This window comes from Pinus tabuliformis, chromosome 1_2, assembly GCF_031772625.1.
Source record: "Pinus tabuliformis cultivar Carrire ecotype Pingquan chromosome 1_2, CPIR1, whole genome shotgun sequence".
NCBI lineage: Eukaryota > Viridiplantae > Streptophyta > Pinopsida > Pinales > Pinaceae > Pinus > Pinus tabuliformis.
The window spans coordinates 987,485,102-987,500,858 of NC_142298.1; the positions used below are offsets into that span (position 1 = coordinate 987,485,102).

The 15,757-nt window shown below is 38.1% G+C and overlaps 1 protein-coding gene across 1 annotated transcript; it reads right to left on the minus strand.

The window, feature by feature from the left end:
• Positions 1–9,985: 9,985 nt before the first annotated feature.
• Positions 9,986–10,612, minus strand: LOC149209351 (uncharacterized). The gene has a single exon (XM_089398592.1). The coding sequence runs from the start codon at positions 10,610–10,612 to the stop codon at positions 9,986–9,988; it is 627 nt and encodes a 208-aa protein (XP_089254718.1).
• Positions 10,613–15,757: the final 5,145 nt, after the last annotated feature.

Here is a 15,757-nt window from a genome sequence, read left to right on the forward strand (position 1 = left end):
TTTTATTCTTACCATACTTATTGAAGTTTTTTGGTCGATGGATTTGTCTCAGGTTGGTTTCTACTTTATTTTACTAGATTCCAACTTTATGGAATCCTATAACAATTTAAAGGTTTCTACATCAAGTCTTGGTTGGTCTATCACATGCTAGTAAATAAGTTTTATATGTCTTTCCTCTTAGATGTTTGGGTTTTGGGGATTTTTATCGTAAGGAGGATGTTTAAATTGTTTTTTTCCTCGAAATGACAAATTAGAAATGGAGTTAATCGAAGAGTTTCATTATTTGATTTTCTCAATCAATGGAATAGGCTTCTCTAAATCTATGTCCAATGTCATTTTTGGTGCAGTAAATTTTATAGAAAGACCATGAAAAGTTCCCAGCATTTGTTGAAGAAGTACTACCGAACTATATGAATTATAAAAATTGATATAGCTTCATAGTGATAATGAATATGTCTGCACTATCCATTGTGAAAGTTCTACAAGGATTTACGATTACAACAATGAAGGAGAAACTATTTGTTTCTAATGAAAATATGATTAAAAATAGCCTAAATCTCTTTAAAGCTTTTGAAATTTATCCAATCAATTTTTAGAAAAAAAACATGGGTGCTCTCAATTTGATTTATATGCTACATTTAAGGAAAACAAATATTTTATTATTTGTTTTTATATTTCAAAAAAAATATAAAATATAAAAATAAATTTGTTTTAGTAAACCTCTCTCAAACCAAAAAGGAAAAATTCAATTTTTTTTTTTTCATATGGCATTCAAAATCTCCTCCATCACCACTTGAAATTGTTCCTTCATGAGTGCCCATTAATTATTTTCATTATTGCATTGAGAAATTGTATAGTAGTACAATTTTTAGCACTCTTTCCTTCTACTAATAAAGATAGGAATGAGCATGACTTGTTAACGCCTATTCTCTTGAAAATTTTGTCTCAAAAAATTATGTGGTAGCCTGCATGAAAATTTAAATAGTTTCGAGGCTATAGGAAAAAAAATCTATTTGTTTTAAAGAACGTACACACATTATTACATGGATATGTTTTTCGGCACCTAGTTTCCACAAAATTATCCATCAAGATTTTGTTAATCCCCCTTGTAATCTTTATAATGGTTGCATCTATATATAGAGTACCAAATGCCTTAAATAACACCTTGTGTAAGAGAGAATTCCTATATAAGTATAAAACATCGTACCCAAAATGGAAAGCCTCAACTAACAGTGAACCTAAACATTGTTGGCCTTTGCTTCAGTAAATGAACCATATTATGTTTATATCATCATAAGTATCTTGTGGAACTTGTATAGTGATGTGTGGTTTGACGGTAAGTCTACCTGGGTGAAGCCTAGGAGACCATAGTTCAAATGTCATTGAGTACATTGGCCTGCTGTGGTGGATGTTCGAGAAGCAGATTCCCCACTGATGAAGTTCATATAAGTGGCGCGTGGTGTGGAAATTTCCAGGGGTGAAATAAACTAATCTTATTAAATAATGTATGTACTCTCATACATGAATTGACAGAAGCTTCAAGGATAATAACAGTTTTACTCATGTTCATGTTTCCCGTATAGCTGAGTGTTTTCTAGTTTTAATTCAATCTGAACATTAAAAAGAAACTACCAGAAGCTTCAAGGATAATAACAGTTTTACTCATGTTCATGTTTCCCGTATAGCTGAGTGTTTTCTAGTTTTAATTCAATCTGAACATTAAAAATAAACTACCACCATCTTCTGTCTTCTATCTTCTGCTCGGAAACCTAGAAATTTTTGCCACTATACCCACTTCCCATGGTAATATTTTGATATTTTTTCATTGTTTTGAAAACTGTGATTTGTTTTTCTCTGTGGAATTTAGTTGTTTATTGAATGCAATTTATGTAAGACCAAGAAGCATAGTTGTATTCATAGTCGTAAGCAGAGATTCAGTATTGCCTTTGCCCCTACAAATCTGTTCTACTCCTAAAACTCGGATGGTGCAGGAAAGTCCTATGATCAAGTGACTTGACCTGTCCATGTGATTGTTGTAGAGGAGAAGTTGAAATAGGTATATTGAAAAAGTTGAGATGCCAACCTACGCAATTGTTGGAAATAATAAATCTCAACCATTGCAATAAACAACTTGACATTAGACATACTTGTCAGACGTATTTTTGCAGGTTGCTTCCCTGTTTGAAGATTGAAGGACTGAAGCTAGACTTGAACCATTCCGAAATGCAGCAAGGAATTTAAAACAATTAATGTCCATTGGTAAATAGATATGAGCAAGAATTTATTAGACGCATATTGCCCACACTCCAGAAACTCCTGCGTGATTATGATCACACTCAACAACAACATCATATTAATTTTGCTCTGTTATGAAGTAAATGTAAAATTGTATGTTGAGTTAAATATGAATGTGAAAATTAATTTTGATAAGTTAGAGAGTAAGAGGTAAGAGAGATAGTGCGCTCAAGTCTCTGGTGAGGAAGAGGTGGAGAAAATTTTGGTGGGCGCATAAAAGCAATAGTTACTATGTCTTACTGTGTTACTCCACGTGAATGTAAATCAGTACAAACCTTAATTTTTACTTGGTGAATGAGCTGCAACCTCCTGTGAATGTATTTTCATGTTTTAGAATTCAATATTAAGTTTTTATTGTCTTTCTCCAACCTTATGTTGTTTATCTTTGAGTCTGTGTAATAGCTCCATGAAATCCAGGTTCGCGAAATCCAAGTCTGTGAAATAGGTTCGCGGTGCGCAAAGGTAGCTGTGCGAAATCGGCTCCACGATGCACAAAGCTAGCTGAATGAAAGTTTAATGACAAAAATTATGATTATTGGGATATTACAATGAAGGCCCTGTTTTCTTCTCAAGACATTTGGGATTTGGTGGAGAATGGTTTTCGAGAACCAACAAATGCAACAGCATACAATGTCTTATCTCAACAAGAAAAGGATTAGTTAAGGGACAATAGGAAGATGGATTCAAAAACCATGTTTTATATTTTCCAAGCAGTTCATGAAAGTATTTTCCCAAGGGTCGTAGGAACAACGAAGTCCAAGCAAGCATGGGACACCCTCCAGGTAGCCTACCAAGGCATGGCAAAAGTCAAGACAACAAAGTTGCAAATGTTGAGGAGAGGTTTTGAAACACTTTCTATGAAAGAGTCCGAGAATATAGACTCATTTTTTACACATGTAAGTGCGCTAGTTACTCAAATCAGGTCTCATGGTGAGACACTTGAGGAAACAAGAATAGTTGAGAAAGTTTTGCGAAGTTTTCCAGTAAGGTTTGAGGCCATTGTTGTGGCCATAGAAGAGACAAAGGATATCTCACAGTTCTCAATGGATGAGCTTAATGTATCACTGATTTCTCATGAACATAGACTGAATAGAGCAACGAGCTCCTCATTGAAGCATGCCTTCAAGACACAAGTATCATTTGGTTAAGGTCGAGGCAGAGGAAGATCATATGCTAGAGGAAGAGGAATAAACCCACATAGAGGTGGAAGAAGCAGCCATTCAAGCTCAAATGGAAGAGGCAAAAATCAAAATCCAAGTCAAGGCCCAACCCAAAATCAAGCACAAGGTCAAAGGTATGGTAAATCTCAAGTCCAATGTCATTAATGTAGGAAGTATGGTCATTATGCAAATGAATTTAGAAAGAAGCAATATGACATTAGTAACAAACCAAGTGTAAATTTTACAAGAGAAAATCAGAACCATGATAGCATGTTTTTAGCTTGTAATGTAGCACAAGAAACACAGAGTGATATATGGTATCTAGATTCAGGGTGTAGCAACCACATGTCAAGAAACATATAAATGTTTTCCATTCTAGATGAAAGTGTGAAATTTGAAGTGACATTAGGGATTGATAGCAAAGTCTCTGTCATGGGAAAAGGAAGAGCTAATATCCTAACAAAGAAGGGGGAGAAGAAATACATCTCAGATGTTTACTTTGTCCCCGGTCTAAAACGTAATCTTATGAGCATTGGACAGCTCATGCAAAAAGGCTACAATGTTTTCTTCAAAAATGACGTGCGCACAATTTTGCATAGGCCTCAAAATAGACAACTGATTGCAAAGGTTTAGATGACAAACAATAGAATGTTTCCCATAAAGATAAGATCAGATTTGAAAGATGGTGCACAAGCACAACTATCAATGAATTCACAAGAGGATGGAAGAAAAGAGGCAGTTGTCACACAAGCAAACTTTCAAGCAGAGGTAAAAGATGAAAACTGGTTATGGCACTTGAGATTTGGACATCTCAACTTTGGAGGTTTGAATTTGCTGCATAGGAAAAACATGGTGAGGGGTTTACCACTCATAGAAAAGCCAGACAACATATGTGAATGATGTATCTTGGGCAAGCAACATAGACAGACATTTCCAGCAGGAAAGTCAGTGAGGGAAAAGGTACCTTTGGAGATTGTCCACTCAGATTTATGTGGACCAATGCAGAAACCATCAATTGGTGGCAGTCACTATGTATTGACCTTCATAGATGACTACACAAGGAAGACATGGGTCTTTCTCTTAAAACAAAAAGGTGAAGTGTTTTAGTGCTTTCACTAATAAAAGGCTCTTATTGAGAAGCAAAGTGGATACTACATCAAAGTGCTCAAGATTGACAGAGGTGGCGAATATATCTCAAATGATTTCCTTTGATTTTGCAGGTAGCATGCAATTCACAAGCATTTTACAAGGAGACAGTGCGCGCAGTGGTGGCGATTTCCATGCAACATAATTGGACAAAGTATTAGATAGATGTAAAATCTATGTTCTTGAATGGAGTGATGAAAGGGGAAGTGTATGTCGCACAACCACCTGGTTGCACTATATCCTTTTACGAATAAGCATAGGAGCAAGCATGTGCTCTTAACACCCAATTCTTTGAGACGCTTCACTTTGGCATCTTTTACCGAACTTGTGCTTGCAGTGTGAGTAGTTGACGAGGCCTGTTGTTTGAGTTGTGTTTTCTCTAGTAGGCCAAATTCTGCTTCAATATCTAAGCTCAGAGGTGCACTGCTTTTGCCCTCAGGTCCTTTACCATTCATTAGAGCGTGCCCCAGATTTAGACAACTCTCTTTTATTTGTCCACTTTTGCGTCCTACAACGTAAGCTTTTGTACGTTCCATATATATTAGTCCAATGACAGTTGAGAGTGATGCAATATCTGTTTTGCTAACATATAAGAACGATTGTTTTTCTCCTGTTCCCTTTTAAACACGGTTTTCCTTTTACCAGGAAACATAAAATAAAAAATAAATTAATTAAAACTATGTATCAGTGCTTTTTTTTTGGTAACCCAGCTTCATTGTTTTTTTGTGTAAGTCAGCTTTTTATATTAACATAAAGAAAAATATAGTACAAAACGTCTGCACTTGCAGACAGAGGGCCGCTAAACAGCAGGCCTATCTTCAAAAAGACCAAAAAGGATCTTCAGACTAACTGAAAACTAACAAAAGCACACCTCGCAGGGTGGCAGAGTACCAGTGCTAACAGAAGGACAAAAACAGCTGAAGGCCTGTCTGAAAAAAAAGGCACCTGACAGGCCCTTTAGACATAAAACAAACTAACCCGCAAATAAGAAGGAGGCAAGGATATCTAGCCGCTATGCCATAGAAACCGACCGCTGAAGACAAGGCTCCTGGGAAACTAAAGTATCAAATACTGTTTGGAAGTCTCCGGGACTGGTTCAGACCTTGACATGCTAACCTGCCCAGGCTTGGGATGATTGCCCTGTTGATCTCCCGCCGGTTCACCCTTCTGCATTTCAGATGGCTTACTATCCTGTCCAATGACATGCCTTAAGAGTTTAATCAGAACTGTGAGCTTCTTGTCGATGGTGTCGACCTGTTGATCCAGCGCACTCAGCTTGAACTCAATACTCTCTAAGATCGCCATGTGCTCCTCTGTCTTGGCTTCTGAGAAATTTTGAAGTCTTCGCAGTTGCTCAGCATACTCTCCCTGCATACTCAGTGCCTTCGCAAGAAGAGTCTTCATATGCCAGCTTTCTGCTTGGGTTCTGACGAATTGGGTAGCTCGCGTGTTGACCGTTCCAGGGTCCAGTAACCAGTGCACATCCTTTTCTATGTCCTGCTCTGAAAGCTTCTTCTCTTCCTCCTGGACCATGGCTTCCAAGTCAATGATCTTACGCTTATTCCTTTGTGAAGTACGTGTTTCATACATTTCTCTAGCGTTCTGGAGGTCTTTGTTAGCAGACGCGTTGCGACTGCCTTCTCCTGCCATTGTTATGCTTACTCTCCCTGTATCTCTTTGGTCTCTTTCAGCAGAATGGAAAGGCTCTGTCTTACTACATGATAAAACATTGCTTTTCCCATTGCCTCTGGTAGTAGTTAAATATTGGGTGCCTGGGATATTACCGGTAGAAGATCACCTATCTCTGTGCAACTTGCACGTCAAATCATAATAATTACTTTGTGATGGAAAGTTGTTTTGGTTATGGCTTATTTGCATCCCCTTACGGTCACCGTTCCCTTCCTGCTCCACTTCCTCCCAAGTGTCCCCCTTCCTGATTAGGTTTCGAAGGCTCATACAATCACATATCATGTAAACTGCAAAATTCTTTATCACCTTCTTTTGCCATAATTGTGCCGATCTCGCATGTCCTTCGAACCCTGCCATACTTTAATGGAGCCTGCCATGCTAGCATGTCTCATCAAATTATGACTTTGTGATATTCGACCCTCCGATCGGACTCAACTACCGTCACCCAGATCTTGCCTGAAGAGCTGTATGCATTTCTCTTTTAATTCCGGGCAGTCTATATTCTGCCAACAGCTGTCCCACATTATGTTAGGGTGTTCAATCCCATGATTTTCCAGGTGGTCCGCAACCGTATTAGCCTTCCTCCGCACCGCCTGAAAAATCAAACCTTTCATTTCTCCCAGTAGTTTGGCAATATTGTCTGTAACCTTGGCAAGTCGCCAATGTCTGGTAACCTTGCTTGCTTTCGCTCCCCCGTAGAGTTTCCTAGCCACTGTAATTGCCACTTCTGAGTCTCCCTCAACCAATGCATTGCCAGTCTGGTTCATTCTGAGAATCCTGAGTCCTCGTTCCATGGCCGCAAATTCCATCTCGTTATTGGTTCCTTCCCCCAGGGCTTTACTGTAAATATGAAGAATTTCCCCTGCATTATTCCGTATGATACCTCCAATGCCCACCAAACCTGGATTACCTCTTGAGGCACCGTCGAAGTTCAGCTTTAGAAGCCCTGCAGGAGGACGACTCCAGCCAATTGGCGTGGTGCTTGGTTTTTGCTGGTAGTTTGTGGTTCCCATGCTTCGACCAGCTTCCAATTTGAAGGCTTTTAAAATTCGTTGGTCCCTCGCCGAAGCTTGGTTATCAGGTTCTACTCTGCACTTGACCAGTATTAATTGTCTTATATTTTTGGTTAAGGTTATTTGCGAATGCTCTATATTTCTATGCTCATTCTGAAAAATTCTTTTGTTTCGTTCTTTCCATATGATCCAAGTTATAAATCCTGGCAAGATCTTCCATATACTATTGATTCTTATATTGTTCGAATAGCCGCTCTGCCATTTCATGATGGTGTCTTGTATGGAGTCCCCGTCTCTGTCAGTTTGTTGCATTATATTTTCTGCCCAGCTCCAAAGGTGATCAGCCCATTCACAGGTGTTGAAGAGATGGTTCATTGTTTTTTCAGCCATATTGCACATAGGGCATCTAGAAGGGCCATTAAATCCTTTTTTGTGCAGATTCTCCCAAGTAAATGTTTTTCTCTGCATTAGGAGCCATAGGAAGGTTTTTATCTTAGGCCAAAACATAGTATCCCAGACCTTATTGCTCCATTGCATTACCTCCACTTGCTCTATATTTTCTAGCTGCTCTCTGGCTTCTTTGAGAGTGAAATTACCACTCCCTTTCATGCCCCACCTTACCTGGTCATTTTCTACGGCCTTTCTTATTTTCCTTTTGTTTAGATGGCTCAACAATTCACTTATATTATTGTTTACCTCAATTGAGCTTTCTGTATCATGGACCAACCAATATCTCCATTCTTGGTCTCTGCTGCTATGGATCCAATATTGGTGGACAGTATATCTTCCCCTATTCTGGCATTCTCTCTTAAAATATGCTAGCTCTGGTTTTTCCAGCCTTGGGAGTTGCTGCCAAGCATCTTCCCAAAATATGGCAGTTTCCCCATTACGGATTTCCCAGAAACTATGATCCTGCACTATGTTATGATTCCTTCTTGCTAAATTCCATATTGGAGATCCAACCGAAACCTCCTACAACCTTATTAAGTCCTGACTGTTGCACTCGGGGGTACATTTCTCCTTCCAGTGCCTAGCCCATGGCAAATTGGGTTCCTTCAACCAACGCCACCACAGCTTGGCTCTGCAAGTCATGTTGATGGTGGAGGGATCCACGAGATTTAAGCCCCCTACTGCTTTCGATTTGCAGAGTTTGTTCCAGGCCACAAGCGCCCATTTCTTTTTCTCCGCATTTCCACTCCATAAAAATGACCTTTGTATTGCCCTAATTTTCTGGATGACTCCATTAGGAGCTGGAATGATGGAGAGCATGTACTGCGGAATGGCTTGCAGTATTGCTTTAGTGAGGACCAATCTTCCAGTGAAATTGAGTGCCCTATGGGTCCAATGCTGACATCTCTTCTCCATTTTCGCCAAGATTTTTTCCCAATGAATCTTTTGCCAGGGTTTAATCGTCAGAGGGGCTCCTAGATACTTAGAGGGTAGACAACCTCTTCGAAATCCTAGAATATTAGATAGATGCTTCTAAATGGCTAGATGAGTATTAAAGAAGAAAATAGTAGATTTTGCAAGATTAATCTCCATACCTGAAGCCGTGCTGAAGAGGTCTAGAATATTCTTGAAAGCCACGGCTTCTTTCACAGTTGGCTTTCCATGCAACATTGTGTCATCCACAAACTGCTGGTGCGTTGTTGCAGGTATGGAATGAAGGGGTTGCAGTCCTTTGATTTTTCCTTCGTTCTTTGCTTTGTGAATGAGTCTGCTAAGCCCTTCCATAAGGATCACAAAAAGGAAGGGAGAAAGAGGGTCTCCTTGCCTGATGCCTCGGGAGGGGGAGAAGGGTTCAGAGGGCGAGCCATTGACCAGGATAGAGAATTTGGAGGATTTAATCAGAGCAAGAATCCATTTAGTCCACTGTTTGTCAAAGCCAAAAGCGTTCAGCATGGATTCAAGATAATTCTAGTTGACCTTATCATAAGCTTTGGAAAGATCTAGCTGCATCAACATCCCTACTAGTTTCCTTGTCTGAAGGGTATGAACCATTTCCTGTGCTAGAAGGATATTGTCCAAAATTTGTCTGCCTTCCACGTAACCCGATTGCTCTTCCGAAATTATGCCAGGAAGAATGGGCTTAAGTCTATTGGCTATAACTTTAGATATGATTTTATAAATCACATTACATAAGGCTATAGGTCTAAATTTCTTTGGGGAATTGGCCTCTTCTTCCGTAGGAATTAGAGCGAGGAAGGTGGAATTAAGCGATTTAAGGATGGAGCATGAGTGTCTAGAATCTTCTACTACTTCCCATACCTCTGTTTTAACAGTATCCCAACAGGCTTTATAAAAATTGATTGTAAAACCATCAGGCCTAGGCGCTTTATCATTCGGCATACTCTTGACAGCTTCTTCCACCTCGTCCAACGAGACAACCCTTAACATAGCTGAGTTTTGCTCATTAGTGATGATGTGAGGTATTGCTTGGGTTAGTTCCTCAATGGCCTCTGTCCTGTCTTCCTGCGGTTCCTGGGCTATGTGATTAAAGTGCCTAGTGAGGAAAGTTGATATTTCTTTGTGGCTTTGTAGAGTTTCCCCTTTTTCATTGCTGAGCTGAAGAATTTTATTTTCCCCCCTGTAATCCAGTGTAGATCTATGGAAGAACTTAGTATTCTGTTCTCCTTCCTTTAACCACTGAATCCTTGATTTTTGTCTCCATAATGTTTCTTCCTATTGACAACGGAGTTGCCATTGTTGCATCAGGACTTTCTCCTGTTCCCCTAAGTCTTCGTTGTTGTGCCCCGTAGCCCATTCCTTATGAATCTGTTCTAACTTTCCCTCTATGATGGTTTTTTCCTGGAAGATGTTCCCAAAATCAGTTGCATTCCATTCTTTAATTTTGTTTTTGATGTGTTTTAATTTGCTTTGAAGCTTAAACATTCTGGTTCCTCTAATATCCAATGGTTCACACCACCATTTCTCCAGTAGTTGAATGAAATTAGGGTGAGTCAACCAGAACTTTTCGAATCTAAAAGGCTTGTTTCTTAGCGTCCCCAGGATGGCTGCCTCCAAAGATATTGGCCAGTGATCTGATCCTCCGCTAGGAAGGATGTCAGAATTCACTGTTATTCCTTCAAGTAAAATACTTTCAGAGATAAGAAATCTATCTAAACGAGAGGCTATCAGCTTCTCTCCTCCTCTCCTATTATTCCAAGTGAAAGATCCACTTTTGGGTAGGATGTCCACTAGTTTGGCAGAGTCAATGAATTCAGCAAAGAGTTCATCATCCTTATTGAGTTTTCTGACTCCTCCTTTCTTCTCCAGAAGAGAGGTTATCATATTAAAATCTCCGCCCATGATTATTTTCGAAATGGGATGTCTAAGCTTTAAACTCATAAGAGAACGAAGAAAAGAAAATTTATCTTCTAACTTTTGCGGTTCATAAACATTTGTGCATAAGTAAGTTTCAGAACTACCTATCATTTGAACTTCCATAGCTACAAACGATCTTGTAGCTTCCATTGAGAGGATATTTACTACTCGGGTATCCCATAGAGTGACTATACCTCCTTCCCATCCCTGGCTGGCTACTTCTATAAATTCTATATGTTTATCGAGCCTTTTGCTGATATTCACCATGTGGTTATTGGCACATTTGGTTTCCTGTATGAACATAATATCCGGCTTCTCTTTTTGGAATTTTCTCTTAAGAAGTCTTTGTTTCGCTTGGCTATTAAGCCCTCTTGCATTCCACAAAATGATTTTCATTTTTAACTAGACAGATTATTGGTAAGACGGGAAGGCATTTAGAGCCTTCATTTTACCGGAGTTTAACATTAAAATCTCCAGTTCTTGCAATACTTCCCCATTTGTTCTTTGGCCTCTCTTCTTTCTTTGCTTCAGTCCTGTTGAATTATGTAGAAGGTTCTTTGAATGATTTCATGTTCCTTTTGCTATACCTAATTTCCTGTTTTGCCTGTCTAATTCCGCCTTTTGTCTTGCAATGAATAGATCACTGATCTTTCTTATTTCTTCTTCCGGAATATTTTCTAATCCTTGAGTTCTCCAGTTTTCTTCCATAACCGGTAGGTTCACTCCTTCCTGCTCTAGAACTTCATTGAGCTCCAACTCCTCACTACCACCATCACTGGTTAGTATATCTGTATCTTCATCTAGTTCTTCTACTGGCTCCTGCATTTGGACTATTGTTCTGATTGGATTTTCCTCCCCTTCCTTTGTTTTGTAGCCTTGCTTTTCTTTTTGTTCTTCATTAATCTTCATATCCCTGTTTGGTTCTTCTGAATCTGTGTCTGTTTCTAGAATACCAAAGTTGTTATTGGTAATGCCTTGTTGAACCCCTGCTCTGTTCGTTCTTTTTTTGTTAGCTCTTTGTCTTGCTTTTGGCTTTGTGAAGGCCTCTTTGATTTTTGCTGCTTACTCTGGTTTATGTTCTTCCCCTGTTTTGTTTAAAGGGCATTCTCTTACTAGATGTCCATGTTCATGACATCTTCTACACCGGAAGGGGATTTTCTCATAATCTATGGCTTGAAAATAGTCCTCATCTCTAAACTCCAGCCACAAGCCTTCGTGTAAAGCTCCTGAGACATCCATCTCCACACAAATTCTTTCACAGGAAGTGTATCTTCTTTGCATTGTTGCTTCTGAGGCTTTGATGAAGGTTCCTAGTCGGTCCCCTATTTGCTTTAGCGTTGCTAAGCCCCAGTAGTCTATTGGAAGGGAGAATAGACGGATCCATACAGGAACCTGTGTGAAGGTTTCTCTTTCTGGCACGAAATTGGTTTTCCAGGGTCGCATGTAGAGTCCCGCTGATGCGAAGAAGTAAGGACCTCCATCAAAAACCCTGTCCTTGTCCTCTAAATTCGTAAAAACAATAGTAAAAAAACCTTTTGCTCCTATGTGTAGTTTGACATTACCTTTAGGTTTCCAATGTTGCTTGATCCATTGAAATAGTGACCTTTCTGTTGGCCACAGTCCCATGAACTTGCAGATTACTGCATGTTCCGACATATGTTCTCTATAGGCTTGAATCTCCGGATCTGTGAAAACCACTCTGAGGGTTTCTGCTTTTTTTGGTTTGCATGCTCCTTGCGTTGCTTTGCTATTACTGGGGTTTGGACCTGTTTCTTTCTCCGCTTCATCTCGTGATTGGTTCTCTACCTTTCGTTCTCTTTCTTCCTCTGTTTGGATGTCTATTTGGGCTGTATTTCTTTGCCCTGCAACCTCCCGTTTTTCGCTTTTCTCCTTTCCATTTCTTACTTTTTCTTTCATCTTTGGGTTGCTATTTCTCTCTCTTTGCATCTTCTATTTTTTCTCTTTGCTGGTTCCGCTATTCTCCTTAAGCTCTCCATAACCGGTAATCTTAACTCCCTCCTGCGTCTTCTGTTTTTGCATGATTATGTGTTTGAAGGTTGGGGTCCCAGTGGACCCCCCGTTTACCATTTTTCGGGTCAATACTCGACCTCTTCTGAGAAATTCCTCTATTCTGACTCTATGTGCGTCCAAATATGGTTTTGTTCCTGCAGGTTTGAAGCACTAAACCGTAGACCTCGAGCCTGCGGTCGAATCGCTCCCCAACTCCGTTGTAACTTAGATTCCAGTGCACACTCATCTTTTAAGCATGTCTTTAACATATTTGGCTTGAGATATAACCCAGCTTCATTGTTACAACCAAGGGATTTAATGTTTAGATTTTTTTATTTTTATAGATTTTACATTACTTTTATGGCCAGTTGGACTGCCACTTAAAATTTAAAATAATTTTTAAAAAAATATTTATAAGAAAAATATAATTAAAATTTATAATAAAAATCTAATTAAATAAAAATAATATATAAAATATTTATTTTCAACCTATATTTAAAAAAGCTAATATGATTTATTTATATATAGAAAAAATATAAAATAACATGTTATTAAGTATGCCAAGCTTTGATGTACATTATTAAAACAATGATTGTGATAGGTCATTAATTGAAATTTGTATGGTTGTTCTCACTTGTATAATAATTCATATGTATATATGATTTTTTTTTTTATATAAAATTGTATAATTTTTTTATCACAAAAAATAATTAAAAGTATTAAAAAAAGGAAAATTATATTACCTTGTGTAATTTTTTATCTAATTAATATAGAATTGTTATATAGCGAGTAATTTGAAATTAAAAAAAAAAAAAAAATTACTAATATTATATACCAACATAGGTCTATGTTAACTTTTGATTTACTAAGGGTTCAAAGAGATAAAAATCTAGGAAGCTAGAAATTTTTTTTAAGTGAAAGTGGGTGGTTCCACCTAGCTAAGGATAACCCAAAAATAGATTATATAAACTTTTGTAATATTTTATGAATTTTTTTATTTTTTTTAATATATATTAATATAGATCCATTTCAACTACTCATCTAACTAGCTTTTAGATGGGTCAAATTTCTCAATATAGAAAATTTCTTTCAAAAATTAAATTTATATTATAAAATAGCTATAATTACATTGTTATAAAAAATTAATGTTAGTGTCAATAATTTTAATTTAAAATTAAGAAAAAATAGTTTATTTTTCATATAAATTTAAAAATTAAAAAGTCAAAATAAACCTAAATAGAAATTCAGGAAATTGGAGATGGATCAGCGTGAAAATAATATTAATAATCGAATTATCATATTCGAAATATCTAGCATCCATAAAATTATTACAAATAATTGAAAAAAAAATACACTTGAAAAAAATCAAAATTTTAGAATTATATGTTAAAATAATATTTTATTTTTATTTTTTGGATTTTAATTTTATGATTAGAAAAATTTAAATCAAATATACCTTCCAACTTAACTACCAAATTCATGTAAATTTGTTAGGGTTGAAGAAATCGTTTTTCTTCTTTAAACATTTCATAAAGTTTTTAAAATCTAATAGATAGAATCAGAATCTGTCGACTTACCAGTGGAGACGTGCAGGAGGATTTGAAGTTTACGGCATCGTTTAGCGAATTCCACAATATTCTCAGCTCCCTTTGTGTTGACATTCAGAGAAATATCATACATACGTTGTGTGAAAAGTCGTTAGGCTTTACATTCAGACATAAATGCTTTCCTAATGGCGACGAGTAATCAGCTTGTCAAGATTAATCAGCACTGGAAATACAAACGAACCTGTCATCAAACACGGTGCTCGCTGCAATATTCACAATGGCATCCAGATTTTTCCAGAGGTGCTCTCTGCTGCTCTCCGTATCAATTCCAAGATTATGATCCGTTGCAATGTCTCCAACCACAGGAACAACTTTCTCCAATACGAATCTTTCGAAGCTGTCTCCATGTTGCTCCCTCAATCTACTGAACAGCTCCAGTTTCAAAACCTGTCATTCATAGCAAAGAAATGACATCATTCGTAGGCAGAGCATTGGCCAATTTTTGACGCTGACAGTGATAGGAGAATTTATGCGAATTTTTTGACATCATTAGATTTCTTACTTCACTTTTCAATCGGATTCTGGCAGACTCGGCATCATTCGCCCTGAGCAAAACAAAAATGCGGCCTATCCCGGGCTGCGACCGCAATATTTTTTCGATGAAAACTGGAACAAGTAAACAGCAGTTAAGCTTCATTATCATATATATATTAGAAGAAAAAAAAGTGGTCTCTATGTTAAATTGTAATTTTGAACAGCGCGGCGGCTTTTGGAAAACCGCCCGGTCTCCCCGCACCACCATTCGCAGAAGGCGGTATCCGTAGCTGAGGACCCGACACAATCAAACGGCGCCACGCGTCCCTTGTACAAACACCAAAACCGCTCTCCCCGGACGCTAAAGGTCGTTTTGTTTGCGTGACATTGGCGAGCGAATTGCGTTGGATCGGGTCAAGAGGCTCGGATCTGCGAGACGCTGCACGGACTTTAACGACCGGGCCCAACGAATGAGGTGGCGACACGTGGCACCGAAGTGACGTCAGCCGACCCCGCCCACGTCAAATGAATTTTTTTTTGTCGTTTTCCTCGTTGACCGCCGTGGAGGAAACGTTGTGGTCTTTAATGCATTTACGTAGTTTTGGTGGCCGCCTTTAATGAGATGATGGGCATACGTCCCATATGTTTAATATAGTTATGGGGACGTTTTAATATATGTTTTTTTTTATATATTTGTTTTATATATGTCGTAAAAAAAAGTCTACGAGTAGTTTCTTTGTTTTTTGTGTTGTGAGTGGTGGCTACGCACGATAGTGCGATTTTATTTTGTAAATGCACAGCAGTGCGATATAGAAATGGGTATGTAATGTCTTGATTCAGCCATTGAAGAACAGAGAGCTGTTTATGTAATATCCACAGCAGTGGAAAATCTGTGAGAGAAAAAGAGTTTGTTTTGTAAATTCCTCTCTGCACAGAGGATGAAATTTGTATCAGAATTTTGTTTTAAATTAATAGAAATGTGTTGTGACTGTGTAATGCTGTCTTCTGAGTTAATTTGTTTTTTTTTAAAAGAGGTTCT

What these genes read in the sequence shown, in the direction of transcription:
- LOC149209351 (XM_089398592.1), bottom strand. Translation starts at nt 10,612, where the DNA reads ATGGGCGGAGATTTTAATATGATAACCTCTCTTCTGGAGAAGAAAGGA.